Below are 17,415 nucleotides of genomic sequence, written 5' to 3'. Positions count from 1 at the left end.
GAATATAATGTAATATGTGGTGCAAAACAGGTATGTTTACGCAGGTTGCCTCTTACATCTTCTTTTTGCCTATAAGTTGTACTTTTTCGAATAGCAAACTGTACTAATTAATTTCAGGAAGCTTCCAATTTACTTCTGCAATCATTTCTACTAGTCTACGATACTCTTTCTTCTATGAACAGAGAATGCCTTGTAAACACAGTGCTTGTGTAAGGTATTTTTTTTCCTAGGCCATAAATACCTGTTTCTGGAAATTCAAACAGTGCTAATTACTTGCAGGAAGGTTCAACTTTAGTGTGACGATCATTGCAATAATTAGTCCTTATCCTACGAGACTGAAAAAAAAAAATAGCTATACAATAGGAACTGTTACCAGATGCATCACGGAGTTCCCATTGTGATACAGATCTTTGTTTAACATGCAGTAATGAAGGATCCTCTGTACCTCGCAGCACAACAGCAGCTGCAGCTGGTGGTGTGCTTGTAATAAGTATGTGTAACTATTGATCTATTTTTCTCCATTATCCTATTTTCTTCCTACTAGCTCTTTGCCTAATTCGGAACCACCAGCCGCCGCTGACCTTAAGGGCTATTGTGTCATTCACAGGGATTGTCAAGTCGCCATTATAATTAATTTTCTTTTCAAATACTTTTTCACATACAATATGCTAAATGTATTACATATACTTGATATTTTGGAAACACAAATTCAAATGCTGACTGTTAATAGACAGACTGGTTGCATGTTGCTTGTTTAATGTTATATTTTTAGAAAACAAAAAGCAGTCACAAACTCAAAATTCTTAAATCTTGTATTTTGAGTGCAGTTGAATCGCTTTCTTCACTATCTCCACACCACATTTGAATGTATTTTCACTCATGCAAATTATTCCACTTTCTAACAGGTGTATGGAGGGCCAAGAGTAGTATGAGCCTTACTAGAATTAGAATTATAGAAGATTTATGACTTGATATGTATTTTTTGTTCTCACTTTCAGCATTTGTATAATGCGGCGTTATTTTGGGCTGACAAAGTTGTGTCTTTAACTAATGGAGAAGCAAAGGATGTATATTGGTTAGCTCAATGCATGTTCCTGATGAAACAATACCATAGGGCAGCACAACTTATTCGAAGTAGAGGTTTGGACAAGGTAAGGATTATGATTTTGGGTAAGACTACTGTACAGAATACATGTATTTATAAGAAAGGAAAATAAACTAAAATAAAGTTGGATATCCAAACTTAATTTGCCCATACCCATAAAAATATCAGATGTATTACCTGATGTGGAGGTAATAGTATTTACTGTTAGAAGGATCACAATATGCATATTTCAGATTTGCTGTCACAGTGTGTTAAATGTGTAATAAGTTGATAATTCTTTGTCGTTAGTGACTCTGGTTCTTTATTAACATGCAATGTTATTCATATTCATACTATGGGAATGAGAGACACGGTAATAGATAACACAGGTACTCACGTTTTCCGCGAAGCTGTTTTACATAATTTTTCTATTAATTTCGGTAGCCACTGCCACTCATTGGGATTTATTTTGTTGTTGCATTTATTTCGATATCGTCAGAAAGGGTAAAGCTACTGACAGAAAATGTTCAAGAGTGTATGAGTTCCTCCCCATGTTGCAGGGGGATTTTTTTTTTTAAAGTTGATTATTAAGCTAGATGCGACCTGAAAAAAATATGATGAATAAGTATTTACAGAATCCTATGTATTTCTTATGGAGAAGCAACTTCAAGTTTAGGTTATTCAAATTAATTTTTCCACTTTTCCTATCACAAACAAAATCTTCAACCTGTCCTCGTTCCATTCGTGTTTTTCTATACCATCAGAAGTTTGATATTCCTAAGAGAACAAGTAAAATAATACTTCCATAAGCTTAAAGTTACTTTTCTCCCCCTTCTACAACCATCCAGCGCTCAGACCTCTTCTTCTCCAGCTCGCCACGGGAAAAGTAGGAGAGTGACCATGTTCGTTGCCTTCTTTGGTGAAAACTTTAGATAAGACACCCAACGACCATGTATGCTTATCATTCTATGGATGAAACTACTGCAATACATCTTCAGTATATTTCAAAGATTGTTTTCTGTACCTATTATGACAGAACAAATATTTCAGTAAGCAATATAAGTGGTGACTTGTAATAATTACTTAGATTGTTAGCAATAAATGTCCTTCTTTTGCAGACACACCCCTTGTGCCATTATCTCGCTGCTCGGAGTTTACTTGAGGCTCGAGAGTTAAATGATGCTCTTCAAGTTCTTGAGGGATATGAAGTGGGGAGCATTCCTTGCCAAACAGCTCCAAGCAAGGGAGTGAATGACGGACTTCAAGAAGACACACCATCAAATGTAAGTTAAGGAGATACAACTTACCAAAGGTATGCAAAAATATATCAGCTTGAACTGAGCTGATCTCTTAACGATTCCCACTGATACATGGAAATTGAAAGAATTTAAAGTGGTTGTGAATATTTATATATATTTTTTAAACATACCTTTTAATTGGAACTATATCATATCAACCTATCAGAGTTCTGTTTTTTTATATATATATATTCATAATTTCACTTAAGATAATTGAATTATCACAAAATCTATTTCTTCCTGCATTGCTGTTGCCATTTTTGCATAGTTTCAAGGATATTGAGACTGGATAATTAGTGCCTGGTATTTCACTTGCTCACTCTCTAGCCTTCTTAAAGCTGAAGGTTTATGGCTGCAGCAACATGAGCCTTCCATCTGTCCCTATCCTGGGCAAGATCAATCCAAACTTTTCCTTACTTACCGATTTCCTTTAGGTCCATCTCAACGTTATCCCACCATCTTAGTCTTAGCCTTTCAACAGGTCTCTTACCATCAGGTTTCCCAACAGAATCCTGTAAACTCTTCTTTCCTCTCCCATTCGTGCCACATGGCCTGCCCATAAGTCTTCTTGGTGGTATTTGTAAATAAATTTGAACCAGTACTTTTCGATAGTGATACATACATTGGCTCAATCCTAATATCAGCAAATGTTGGTTTCACATGTCAAATTAATGTATGATATTAACTGACATATTGTGACATGTGGTCATGTGTATGAACATCAGTTCTACATAACATCAGTCTGTTTTATATCTGACTTAATATTGTGTACTGCTTCTTTCATATGTAGTCCAAAGTATGAGTGTAGTGTACTGTAGTTGTTATTCATTTTAAGTCTACTTTGTACTGAGATAGGCTAATCAGAACTAGATGTACAATTTAAGTTTGGATCAATATCACTGCAATTTGCCTACAGAACGGATTGAACCTGCAACACATTGATTACAATATGACAGCATTGTGACCATCATGAAGGCACTAGTGAACTGTATTTAATTTTTTAGTAAAATGTGTGTCAGCTACAATATAATCTGCAATTATAATAAAATATTGTATTTAATTGATTTATGATGTATCTTCAAGCTAAAGGCCACTAAAACAAATAATTTGGCCAGATATATGCTTGTAAGTCAGTTTTTGATAAAAAGTTTGTGCTTAGAAGCAATTGAGAGGTACTTCTATGTTGTCAGCAATACCTGTATTCTTTTTTGGCTCCTAATTTTTATGTAATTCCTTTATTGTATGCTCCGTATTCTTTAGTGTGGATTTCAAATGATTGTCTCATTTTGCTGTGATATCTTGTTCTTTATCAATAGCGCAATTTTAAAAAATTAGTTTCTGTTACTGAAACCATATCCTTACAAATAGTCTACGTTTAATAATCACAAATAGCCAATCGGTATGCCAGAGTGGTTAGTGTAAAGTACAACAAAGCTGAGGTTTTAGCTTCAAATCCATAATAACAATGTATTCATGATGGTTGCGGTAAACGCGGTTTAAAATTACTTACGTGAAATTTAGAAAATTTTGCACTTCCGCATTGCACAATTTAATGGTTAAATCCTAATAATTTCGAAGATCCACTGTCTTTATTCACCAAAGGGTACGACGTTTGAAGCGGAGATGGTACCGTGTCACTGCATTGTTTGTTCCCGGGCGGCGGTAGTTACGATCCAGCCCCCCAACCACCAACTGGCAACACCACCTGACAACAGGAAGCAGACGACTCAAACCAGGGTACACGCGCCAGCGCTGCTGAACGGAAGAAATCGCATGTACCGCCACCCGGGAACAAACAATGCAGTGACGCGGTACCATCTCTGCTTCAAACGTCGTACCCTTTGGTGAATGAAGACAGTGGATCTTCGAAATTATTAGGATGTAACCAATAAATTTTGCAATGCGGAAGTGCAACATTTTCATCAATGACACCATTCATTTACATCATCACAATTAATCTAGGGAGATACAGAAGTAAAGTAAAATAAACAAGAATACAAGAATTGCAAACTGCGAATGAGGTACCATTTCTTTCCTGCTTTCCCTTACATTCTTACCTTAATGTGCAATTCTTGTACCTTGAGTATTCATATGAATATTTAATTATTTTCCATCTGTTTTTTTGCAGATAAATAGTTCCCTCATGTTCCTAAAAGGGCGTGTGTATGAAGCCATGGATAACAGGGGGTTAGCTACTGACTGCTACAGGCAGGCCCTGCGCATTGATGTCCATTGCTATGAAGCATTTGAGGCCCTCGTTCAGCATCAGATGTTATCTGCAGAGGAAGGTATTTGCATTTGATTAATGAGAATTTTGATGCTAGGTTTTTTACATATATATAAACCGTAGATGCTTATAGTGTGATGAAATCTCTTCACTAGTACTGTATTTCAGTACATAATTGTCGCACCCTGTTTTTCAGTCCAAATTTGGTTTATATCCTTTCATTTCATAATTGTCGCATCAGCACAACCAAGGTGGGTTGATTTAAATCAGGTGATTTTTTTGTACTGATTTAAATGACTTTAAATAAATAATTTATAGAATAATGTATATATGGATTTTGTATTAGATCAGTCAAAAAGTAAATGCAATCATTTATTTTTTATTTTTCACAGCAACAATAGCAAACTTCCAATGATATCAATTTACAACATAGTCCCCTTGCACTTCAATACACTTGGTCCAACGTTCCACAAGCTTTCCGATACCCTGAGAAAAAAAGGTTTTCGGTTGAGCAGCAAGCCACGTATGCACCGCTTCCTTCACCTGTTGATCTGTGTCGAATCGACGGCCTCTTAAAGCATCTTTAAGTGGACCAAACAGATGGTAATCCGACGGGGCGAGATCAGGACTGTATGCAGGATGCTCTAACACCTCAAAGCCCAGATTCTGAAGAGTTTGAGCGGTGTTGGCGGCATGGGGAAGTGTGTTGTCCAACAAAAGAGTGCCTTCCGACAATTAACCTCGTCGTTTGCTTCGAATTGCAGGCTTCAACTTGTTCGAAAGCATATCACTGTATCGTTCACTGTTTATTGTTGTCCCCTTTTCCACATAATGTTCCATAATTACCCCTTCTGAGTCCCAAAAAAGTGTGAGCATCACATTTCATGCAGAGTGTTGACGCTTGACTTTTTTTTTTCACTGGAGATTCAGGGTGTTTCCATTCCATGGTCTGGCGTTTGCTCTCAGGTTCAAAGTGGTAAACACTTTGCAGCAGTAAAACATTGTCACCGTATTGTGCTGAAAGTCTTCTATGGATTTCAGCTCCTGGTACACCTTCAGACCACAACAAACGGATTACAGAACGCTGGTCTTATGTGGTGCACACGGACAGTGGCGCAGCCATGTTTACTTGGCAACACTGCAGAGCAAACTGAAGTGATGATGCTGTAACCTGCCACAGGCGAAGACAACTATACTATCTATCGGCTTGCGAGCGCAGAAAGCTGCGCGTACAGCCAACCTACGGAAGAAAAGAAAAACATTGCATTTACTTTTTGACTAACCTAATAGATATCAGAATCACTTTTGGTGAAAGTACATTAATCTCGTAATCATTTAATGGTATTTATTAGGCTCTAAGAAAGGAAACACAATGTATGTACTGATGGGGTGATGCTCATAGGAAAGGAAATATGATGTGTAATCTGCTAACACTTAAATTTCTCTTGATTTTAAAATTCAATAATTTGTATAGACATAAAATAGCAAACATTTTGTGTAAAAGATTATACAGAATACTAATCATGTTAACCTTTACTGGCCCGATGATACCTTATGGTATCATGGTGCTGATTATGAAATGAATGTGCTTTTTGGACCTTCATACTCTTATGTTTAGGTGGAAACACTGACACAGGTCTGGAGCAAACTTGGGAAATTCACATTACATTACATTCTTCCCCTTTCCACCTCTTTGCAAAGAAACAGAGATGGTTGACAAGGCTCAACTACTATTCACTGGATTTTCGCGGTAACTCTCTCATGAGTGGTAGTTCTTTCTAGGAGTGATTGTGGCTAAATAAATCACTGAGCGGATTGCAAGAAAAAAGAATGAAATGAACAAAAATCCAGATAAAAGGCATGTTTATTTTTGAGGGGGTGGAGATGATAACGTCTGATGACCGCAACTGGTAACACTTTTGAAAAAGTCACGCCATGCCAATGTTTCAAAAATATTCCGTGTATCCTAATCTTGCACCAAAGACAGTTTAGTAATAATGATTTTTAAGTACGGGTAATACAGACACAATTTTTTTTTTTAAAAAAAAGGCTCCCATAATTGTTGCACCCCACTTTTTTGCAAAAAAAATTGACATAAAATATGTGATGATTATGCAGTTGTGGAGTGTGAGATTACCCATTGTAATGATTGTTTTAGGTGTTTCCAAATTATGAAATGCAACCTTCTCTACCATGTTCGGATGTGAAATCATGCGAAATTAGCTCTTAAAAATTATATGTATACTTTATTTGACAACAAAGCACTTTTCCGAGCCTGGACTGTCTCGGAAGTTATGCAAAATTCCCAGAGCATTTATTAATTCTGTAGCAAAGTGTGAGATGAAAAATTAAGTTCTTTCAAAAGAGATACAATCCATGCATCACATAGATGATTGTTATGAAAATCCCTACTAGAATGAAAATTCTTTATTTTGTGTAATAAGTTTTAAATTGTTCCTCTTCTGTTAAGTCATGTCTATGAAGGAATTTTCTTTCTTGGTTTCAGAAAAAGAACTGTTGGAAGGACTTCCATTTTCCCAGCAGTGCTCTGACACAGAGGAGCAGTTTGTGAGGTGGTTGTATGAAAGTAAAATGAAGAAATACCATAAACCCACAGAAGTCGGTGTGCCACCACCACACTTGTCCCGCATGTCTACAAATCTGGACATTGCTGTTTGTCAAGCTGAGCGACATTATTACAACTGTAATTACCAGGAGTGTTTTCGCATTACAGAAGAGTAAGTCCACATATTGAATTTCATTTCCACCTGTATTGCATGCATGCTGCAGTAAAAATTTGAATGTAAGAATATAAATGGTTAAAGCTGTTAATTGTACTTTATCTAAATAATACAGAAAAATAAATATATATTTGAAGATTTGCGATATCTTGTTAACAAGGTTTGGTCCATTGGCACTTTGGACTTGTATTAATACTACTTTTTGCAAATACTGATACTTTAACATTGAAATTTTCTGAACATTTATAAATGTTACGATATAAATATTTCATTGGAACAATTTTGTTTTAAAATATACTTGGTTTCATGTGAGATTATTAACAGAATATTAAAAGAGCTTAAAATTAGCTAAGAAAATATTCACAACACATACTTTCTTTTGGTTATCCAAATTTTCAAATAGACCCTAATTTTTTCTCAGAGTTGACAATTTTATGCAATACATAGAGGCACATATTTTTGGTAAATAAAAAAGCAAAATTTCGGTACAAAAACGGAGTCAATTTCGGGTTCAAAAGCGGTAAATAAAATAAAATATCGGTGTTATAGTTGTGAAAAATTGAATGAAATGTGGTATATAAAAAGACATTTTGGTTTTAAAATAAAATTGTGAATATAATCCTAAATTTGATTTAAAAACTACACTTATTCCACAGAATTAACATTTCACTTCTAATAGCACATTTATGTAGCTATCAGAGTATTAAGTTTATTTCTGTGTAAAGGAGTCCATTTTTGCTTCTCCAATATTAACAGCAGAATTAATAAATTTTCCGGACATTGCCTAACTCTCAGGATAATTCAGACCTCAGAAGGTGTCGCGTAGGTGAATAAACCCTGAATTTCGTGTTTAGGAGTTAATTTCACTTTTTTCAGTTCATTTCGCATTATTTCGTGACAAAACATGGTCACAAAATGCATCTCACACCTTTCAAAAACATGAAAAATTAACACTACAATGCATTTTTCAAATTTCGTTTTTTTGTCAAAAACGAAATATGCGTGCCCCTAGCAATACATCATAAAGTTTGTTTAATTTTAATTCTAATGTCTCAAACTTTTATCATCTTTTGATTATGAATCATGGTTAATTTGAAAATTTGTTTAATCAAAACAAGGTTCATGTTGTGACTGTTGTCCTGATTTTTATGTATGGTATAAAGTAACCCATTACCCAACTACAGGAAGCAGTGTTCCATTCAGAAAACACAATATGTATAACTTTGTATGATGGTTCAACTTGCTGTAGTCATAACAACAGTAATGCAGAATATATTAGGATGTTTTGCATTGCCTTTTTGTACGCAACCTTTACTGAGCCAGATTACACCATCCAATATCCTCACTCCTCTTACACCAGCTACTGTACTGGGTATGGTCTTGTATTCATAATTGGGAAATGAGAGACGCTGTAGTAGATACATTCAGAGAAACTAGTACTCACTTTTTTCACGAAACTGTGTTTTTTCTTAGTTCTATTAATTTCAGTGGCCACTGCCACCATCATCGTTGAAACTTGTAGCACTGTTGCTTGGCATTCTTCTCAGTACAACAAGTTCCAATGAGGATGGTGCGAGTGGCTGCTGCAATTAATATAAGTATAAAAAAAAACCAGTTTCACGGATAAAGTGAGTGTATTTATGTATGGTCTTGTAGCGGTGCAGTGGCCATCTTAGCTCAATATAAAGTAATAACCCAACAAAATTATTGTTTCTCATGTACGAGGGAGAATCAAATGAAAACTGCATTTGTTTCCCCCACTATTTTAATGCAGGGATAATGTTTGATTGTACATTATTTTTCTATATAGTCCCCTCCCAGTTCAATGCACTTATGCCATTGGATAGGTAGTGTGCTTCGATACCACGTGAGAAAAATTCTTTCGGTTGACTTTGTAGCCACTCTTGCACCGCCGATTGGACGGCTTCATCAGACTTGAACCTCTGCCCTCCAAGGTGCTCCTTTAATGAACCAAAGACATGGAAATCAGATGGTGCCAAATCTGGTGAGTGTGGCGGATGTGGTAGGCACTTGAAACATAGGTCTTCGATGGTTTTCATGGTTGCACAAGCAGAATGAGGATGGGCGTTATCATGTTGAAGCAAAACACCTGCACTCAGAAATCCCCTTCGCTTTGTGTGTATCGCTGGCCTCAAATGGTTCTTGAGAAGGTCAGTGTAGGTGGCACTAGTCACTGTCGTACGTGGGGGCATGTAGTGTTCCAGAATAGGACCTTTCTTATCCCAGAATAAAGTCAACATGACTTTCCCTGCAGAGGGCTGGCTGCGAAACTTCTTTGGTTTCGGCGAAGACGAATGTCGCCATTCTTTGCTTGCACGTTTCTTCTCCGGTTGAAAATGGTGCACCCAACTTTCATCGGTGACAATGTGAGCTAGAAAATCCTCACCCTCCTTTCATAATGCCTCAGCAGCTCTTGACATGCATCAACCCGGCGGACTTTCAGTTCCTGCGTCAGCTGTCGAGGAACCCACCTGGCGGAGTTCATCATGCACTATGTGTTGTACTGAACTGAAGCTCATATTCAGCAAGGAAGCCATTTCAGCCAGGGTGAGATGCCGGTTTTCCTGAATAAGCCGATCTGCTGCGGCTATGGACTCCTCTGTCACAACTCGCTGAGCCTAGCCCGGACGGGGAGCATCAGTCAATAAAGTTGTACCTTTTGCAAATTTCTTGGACCAATCGTAGACTTGCCGCTGTGACAGACAGTCTTCCCCATACTTTGTCTGCATTCTCCGATGAATATCAACCGGTTTCACACCTTCACTCCATAAAAATTGAATAACTCCAAGCTGTTTCATCTTGGTGCAACTGCATAGTGGTGCCGCCATCTTGAATCAGCTGTTACTCACATCCAACCCCACCTACCGGCACTGCTTCGTACTACCAGCTCGGAAAGACGTCAAGGACTGTCTCTGCAAATTTCCCAATGCCTAGAAAGAAAAAAAGATTTTTAATGGCACTTTTGCGGTTTTCATTTGATTCTTTCTCGTAGTTAGCATGATAAATCAATCTTGAATAAAACAGACTGATAAAGTGTCCATCGGCAGCCATGTAACCAACAATCAGTTCTGCTCTACCTGTATCCATTTTATTCTAATTCTTTAATGTGCTTTAAACTCTTTTTACCACTCTTGAAAATTGATTTTCAAAAATTTGAGGTTAGTGTTTTATTCAGTTTTTTTAATGAAGCTGTCATTTATGGTAATCATAAATGCCACACAGTTTTCTATCTGAATTATGACTCCTCAAAAGTGTTGGTTAGTAAAGTATTAACCTGTATCAGTTTTTCATTAATTAATTCTATAATGTATGTGACTACAAGGACAGTTTGCAAGATTTACTGTATAAATGTTTTTATTATTTTTTTCAGAGTTTTGAAAAAAGATCCATACCATAGTAGTTGTCTTCCTGTGCATATTGGATGCCTGGTTGAATTGAAGAAAGCAAATAGTATGTTCTATATTAATATATTCTGTTTAAACATAGGAAATAATGAAGTGATAGGGAAAGAAGTTCTAAAATTTCCTCGAGTTCGAGCCAACTATACATCACACAACATTACAGTGACACTGTGATACTGGTTAATTAACAAATGTGCTAATAATTTTAACATTTCATATTTTAAAATAAAATGCATGTAACTTGATAATTATCGACCAAGTTCTGTTACAAAACTGAAATACTATTGAACACTCTTGGACATGTGAACACTAATTTTATCTTCATGCAATTGAGGAAGCTAAACGAAGTAACTTCTTATGGCACTCTAGGGATCTATTCAATCTGCTGTTTCACTGTATCGGTTGTCATGCTAACTGGCCTCTCACTTCGGTGTTGTTCGCTAACATTTGCAGCTAGTTCCCATTAGAACTAAGGGCAAGGGCATCCAATAGTAATGAGAAGTTGCAATGTACCTTGAATGGATATTATAAACAACAGAGGTCTTAATTGTGGAAATTATCTTGCCTTCATAGCTCAGTAGTAGGACATTGGCATGGTATGTCAAAAGCATAGGTTCGATAAATGGTTGAGTTGCAGTTTTCATATAACTTTTCATTAAGTTATAACTGAAATGAAGTACTGTACTCAAATTTCATGTACATAATAATGATGACAGAAAAAGGTAAAATATTTTAGAATACACTGTCTATGATTTTTATATATTAATTACTCGATGAATATATTTTCTTTCCTTCTCTTGTAGAATTGTTTTACTTGGCACATAAACTGGTTGATCTCTATCCTGAAATGGCTATTTCGTGGTTTGCTGTTGGATGCTACTACTATGTGATAGGTGAGTTTTCTTGGCGCCTCTGTTATTCTGTCCTTGTGTACGTGTTATAAAAGGGCAAATCCTGGTTACGGTTGTGACACAATGTACACCTTCATCAGGTGGTTACAGCTATTTTGTCTTCTGAAAACATTAATAATTTTTTTTTTCGTGTTTAGCACTCACTTAATGGTACAACATGGAACATTTGTTCACATTTGATGATGTACTTATTACAAAAAAAATAGTTTGTTGTTGTTAAGGTTGTGATGCGATTGGTGACACATTTTTTTTCTCCTGATGATCACGTCACATTTTGTGCCCCTTAAAGAAAAATACCAAAATGAAAAAAATGTAAAATGTCACAACAGATATACAGTTAACTATTTAGAGTGGAATTCATAAATTTTTCTCTGTAGGTCCCTTAGAAAAAAAAATATTATCAATTTGTTACAGTTGTGACAGGGTGTTACGGTTGTGACGTTGTACTGAAATAAATACAAATTCAGCATTTATCCTACAGTTTATGTAAACCCACAAGTGAGAGACTGTCAAGCAAGATAAAAAGCAATGAATTGGCATTATTTTTCTTTTAATTATATCTAAAATTATATATAGCTAATTACAATACTGCTATGATTACAATGCTATGGAAGCACTAAATTTAAAAACTTTTTATCTTTGAAATACAATTTCTCACGAACTTCTGTGTGTGTGTGGGGGGGGTAGGCAAATAGTCTTAATGTCTTCACATTGAACTTTCTCTTGTTCCTCCTGTTCAAATTCCTTAATGGTGATCTCATTTTACTAAATACAGGGTGATTATAAAGTTTCGATCCATTTCTGTGAAAAACCAAGTGGAGAATTAAACCAATAATGAGATTGGAAAACTTAACACTTAGTAACACATAATCTATCAAAACTTCTACAGAAAATGTAAACCCAACCTCAGATTAACACATAATCCATCACAGGTTGCACTTAGCCTTATTTCATATGATAACTCTGCAACTCCCAGCGACGCACCACTGCACGAAACACCTTTTCTACAATTGTAGAAGAATTATATTTATACAATTGTAGAAAAGGTGTTTCGTGCAGCGGTGCATCGCTGGGAGTTTTGTGTGGACGTGCAAGGGTGGTCATATGAACTAAGGCTAAGTGCAACCTGTGATCGATTATGTGTTACTCTGAGGTTGGGTTTACATTATCTGTAGATGTTTTCATAGATTATGTGTTACTAAGTGTTAAGTTTTCCATTCTCATTATTGGTTTCATTCTAATATCTGTTTCACAGAAGTGGATCGAAACTTTAAAATCACCCTGTATATTGTTGCTTTGGATGTGTACATTGTGTGTATTGTGTTGTGTACATTGCATGTATGTTCTTTATAGTGTAAACTGTCTTTTACACTGTGTTTACGGTGTAAACAACAGCAACGAAAAGATCATGTCACAACCGAAACACTTTGTGTCACAACTGTAACACTAATTTTAAATGATAACAACTGGAGAAAATAGCATTTTTGTTTACATTATGTTTGCACACATGGCCACTATTACTTTTGATTATATTACACATTCATGGTGATTGCGGTAAACGCGGTTTAAAATTACTTACGTGAAATTTAGAAGATTTCGTACTTCCGCGTTGCACAATTTAATGGTTCAATCCTATTAATTACGAAGATCCACTGTCTTCATTCACAAAGGGTACGGCGTATTTATTCTAATTGAAAGGTTAATTTTTGTTACGGTTGTGACATGCTAATTAGTTTTTCTAAAATGAATGTTATTTACCGTGAAAGTTGAGGCTTTGCAATTCCTTTGATAAAAACACACCACCTATGTCCCTACCGACTTAGAAGATTAAGTCGGCCATTTTGGATTGCATCACTTGCAGAAAAAACATGTTGCCAGATCTGCATCTAATATGACAATTTAAAAACAAATAAGCTTTCAGAGATATGGCCATAGTATTGACATTTCTTGATTTAATAATTTTTGCTATATTATTGAAGTAGAAATGCCATGCTTTAATTTGACACATGACGTGCATATTGAAAAAAATATTTTTTTCTTTGGTATCACCACTTCTCAGGATTTGCCCAAAATCATATTTCATGGCACATGTCATTCACATCATAAAACAAGTATGACAGTTGCGATTAGGGATGCGCCGAAGCCGATTACAGATGTATAAAAATCGGCAGAAATTGACATATCGGCATCGGCAAAAATCCGATAGTTAAACTGGTACAGATTATGAGTTTTACCTTCTAATAAGTTTTTATAATAAAATTATTGCAAACTCTCATTCAGAGGATCAACCTAACTCAAATCTGAAATAAAACAGTACATTGCTGAACCAGGATCTGCTGTTGTATTGGAAATTCAAAAGTGAGTATTCAAACCTGAAGCAAGTGCTGAGAAAATTCTTGGGCATACCTGCTGCATCAGTATTCAGTGATTGAGTGTTCAGTGTTGCTGAACAGATTTGCGATAAGAGAAGAAGTAGGTTACTTCCTGAGGTGCTTTCAAAACTCGTGTTTCTGAAGTTGAATCTGGCAGCAGTAAATTTCCAACATTAAGAACAGGAATTCATTATGCATTTCAAAGAACTGCTTGTGTACTGATGTAAAATCTATTGAGAATCCATGTTCTTAAAAGTTCACATAACCACCTTTTGTAGATGCAAATGTACATTCACATCTCTTGGGAATATATATGTATATACATATGATATGCAATACAAATGTACATAGCAAATTAATTTTTGTCATGCTGAAATTAACATCCCATTTCTGTTTAATAATATTATGTATCGGAATCGGTTAAATATCGGCATCGGTATCGGTTCCAGAAATTATCGGTGAGTACATCGGCATCAGTACATTTTCAGCTTCGTCACATCCCTAGTTGCGATAACCACACACACACACATATATGTGCATGTGTGTATACAGTGAAACTTATATTGTGTGTGCATTTGATTTAAAATGTGTGGTACCTTTGTACATAACAGTTTTAAAAAATTAAAATGAATAGCATTAAAACTAGTAGTTTGAGTAGTCTCTTCTGAAACTCTTAGTTTTTAACCTTACTTACATTATGTTTTAAAACTTGGTCTGAATTATGAAATCATGTTGATGATACAAGGCATGAAGTATATATATTTTTATGATAATTCCTTCTGATGAAAATTTATAACATTTGTTGCTTACCAGCACTCAGCAGCAAATAAGCAACTTTGAGGGAAGTGGCGGGGGATACATATTCTAAGAAACAAACTCTTTTTCTTTCTTTTGTCAAGACCAGTAACTAACCAATTCCCCTGTTTTATATGTTTCCTTCATACATCTTCTGGTAGCATAATTATTCTTAATAATGAAATTAATAAAATTTCTAAACAAAGCATCTCTCTTAAAGGCAAAAGTGATCCTGCCCGGCGTTACTTAGGAAAAGCAACTACATTGGATCGATTGTTTGGCCCAGCGTGGCTAGCATATGGTCACTCCTTTGCAGCAGAAAACGAACATGACCAGGCTATGGCAGCATACTTCAAAGCTTCTCAGTTGATGAAGGGGTATGGATAGTTACTATTTATTCAGATAAATTAACCATAGAAATTCCTAGGCGTACATATTTGTGATAAATAAAAGAGTGATAAAAGAACAAACCACAATTTGCTTTTAAATTTGGTATACAAATTGATGTATTTTCATTCTATAGCAGAAAAGATATTCTGCAAGTTACTCAAAATGGCTATTCCTGAAACTGCTGAGATGAATTTTCATAAGGCATTGATTCCTGCTGAATCATGCAGTTAATAACTTCACCATGCCAATATGCTTAGGGTGACCATACACACACATTCAAAAAAGAGGACAGAGCATGGTGAAAAAGGAGGACACCGCAAAAAATGGCAACACATTTTGAAATTACTCATAATTTAATCAAAATAAAAAAAACTACCACCACTTTACTCACAGATAATTCTGATGATTTTTTCAATAAATTCCTCCTACTTTTAATCGACAAAAGCAATCTCCTAATCTATTGTTTATCATGACAATCATAACTATGAATATCTATAGTTTGAAGCACAGAATTTTACTCTTCTTTCCAATTCTTGGATATTAGAATGCAATATCCCCATATGTGAATGCAAATGTTACAAGTAAGCTTCACTTTAACTTATTTCCAAAAACCGAATTTAAATTTTAGGTAGTTTAGATTGTGTCAGGAAATATGATTGTAATGCCAGGAACATTTTTGTAATCTTTCAACAGCAGGGGAAAGTGACAGTCACCTTACACTTTACCTCATATTCGTTTCTTCCATCCTTTAAAAGCTACATATTTTCTTGCAAAATCATTGATGAATTTACACTTTCGCTTCGTTATTTCATAAAAGTAAATATGACTTAATAATTAAAATTCTCACTACGTGTTTCTGTATCGAGTATATTTGACTCTAAAATGAACTCGCCGACCTCTGTCGCGAAGTGGTTAGCACACCGTGCCACAACGCCAGCGGTCCCGGGTTCGAATCCCAGCCTGACCATGAATGTTCTTTGTGTGTCTCCCTTCATCAAAATCATCATATCATCGCTCATCCTCATCTTTGCGATTAGCCAAAAGTGGCAGAAAAGCGAATTAAAATAAACCATATCAATAAATCGAAAATAAACTCCTCAGATTACATGTATTCAGAAGTCTCAGATTGCAATTCAATGACTTAGAATAATACTTACTAATGACCAGGGTTGTTAAAGATCCAGGAATCCATAAATTCTAATGCCATGTTGCGTATTGTTTCATTGAAAAAAGGTACTTTAATTGATCCTGAAAAAGGTTCCTAGACCGTATTTAAATTGATCCGGGAAAAAAGGTTCCTGAACTGAATTTAAATTGTTCCGGAAAAAAGTTCCTGGACCGAATTTAAATTGATCCTGGAAAAAAATGTTCCTGGGCCGTATTTAAATTCATCCCGAAAAAAAGGTTCCTGGGCCATATTTAAATTCATCCGCAAAAAAAGGTTCCACCGAATTGAAATACTTTACAGATAAAAAGGTTATTTACGGCCCAGAACTTATTTATGCATGCTGATTTTCTAATTTTCTCTCCGGGACCGGAATTGAATTTATTTAATGCGGGTCGGGATGGGAGAGAATCACGATTTCCGGACCAAGCCAGGAAATTTTCGGGATGGGTAATGGTTAAAAATTTCACGACGCTGTGGAAATCATGAATTTTACATCACTGTCTTTTATTTTATTATTATTATTTTTTTTACAATTTCCGAGAAGTGTCGAGACACTTACAATGCAGAAAACATCAAGAATTAACCACTTTTAAAAATGACCATTTGAAAGTTCCTGACTGGTCAGGAACCGGAAAAGTCTGGAAATCATTCCCCGAAGTTGGGATTGGGACCAGAGATGTCCAACCTCCGGAGGCTGGGCCTCATGAGGCCCAGACTCAGCCTTGGCCTCCACGACCATTGCAAGGCTGAGGCCGAGTTGGAGTTCAGAGGCTGAGGCTGTGTGAGGCCAGATGCCAAGTCGGAGTTCGGAGACTGAGGCCATGTGAGGCCGGAGGCCGGACCTCGCAAGGCCGAAGTCAAATGGCCATCTCTGATTGGGATGGGAAATTCTTTTTACTGCTCTCGGTACCGGCTATTTTGGATCCCGCACACCTCCACTAATGACTCAGTCGGGAGAGTGATCGTGTTCAACTCCCAGATGCTAGGTGAGCATTGCTCGAATACTT

The 17,415-nt window shown here is 36.1% G+C and overlaps 1 protein-coding gene across 1 annotated transcript in view; it reads left to right on the top strand.

The window, feature by feature from the left end:
* The window catches only part of Cdc16 (cell division cycle protein 16), a 30,609-nt gene that overhangs the window by 2,576 nt on the left and 10,618 nt on the right, over positions 1-17,415 (top strand). The window contains exons 2-8 of the mRNA XM_083110453.1: positions 999-1,151; positions 2,203-2,367; positions 4,511-4,670; positions 7,116-7,347; positions 10,742-10,821; positions 11,576-11,665; positions 15,071-15,227. Coding sequence (XP_082966579.1) covers positions 999-1,151; positions 2,203-2,367; positions 4,511-4,670; positions 7,116-7,347; positions 10,742-10,821; positions 11,576-11,665; positions 15,071-15,227 — 1,037 coding nt within the window. The remainder of the gene's footprint in view (positions 1-998; positions 1,152-2,202; positions 2,368-4,510; positions 4,671-7,115; positions 7,348-10,741; positions 10,822-11,575; positions 11,666-15,070; positions 15,228-17,415) is intronic.

This window comes from Lepisma saccharinum, chromosome 24, assembly GCF_977018435.1.
Source record: "Lepisma saccharinum chromosome 24, izLepSacc3.1, whole genome shotgun sequence".
Taxonomy (NCBI): Eukaryota; Metazoa; Arthropoda; class Insecta; order Zygentoma; family Lepismatidae; genus Lepisma; species Lepisma saccharinum.
Note: the sequence above shows the minus strand (reverse complement) of the source record. Positions and strands in the feature narration are given on the sequence as shown.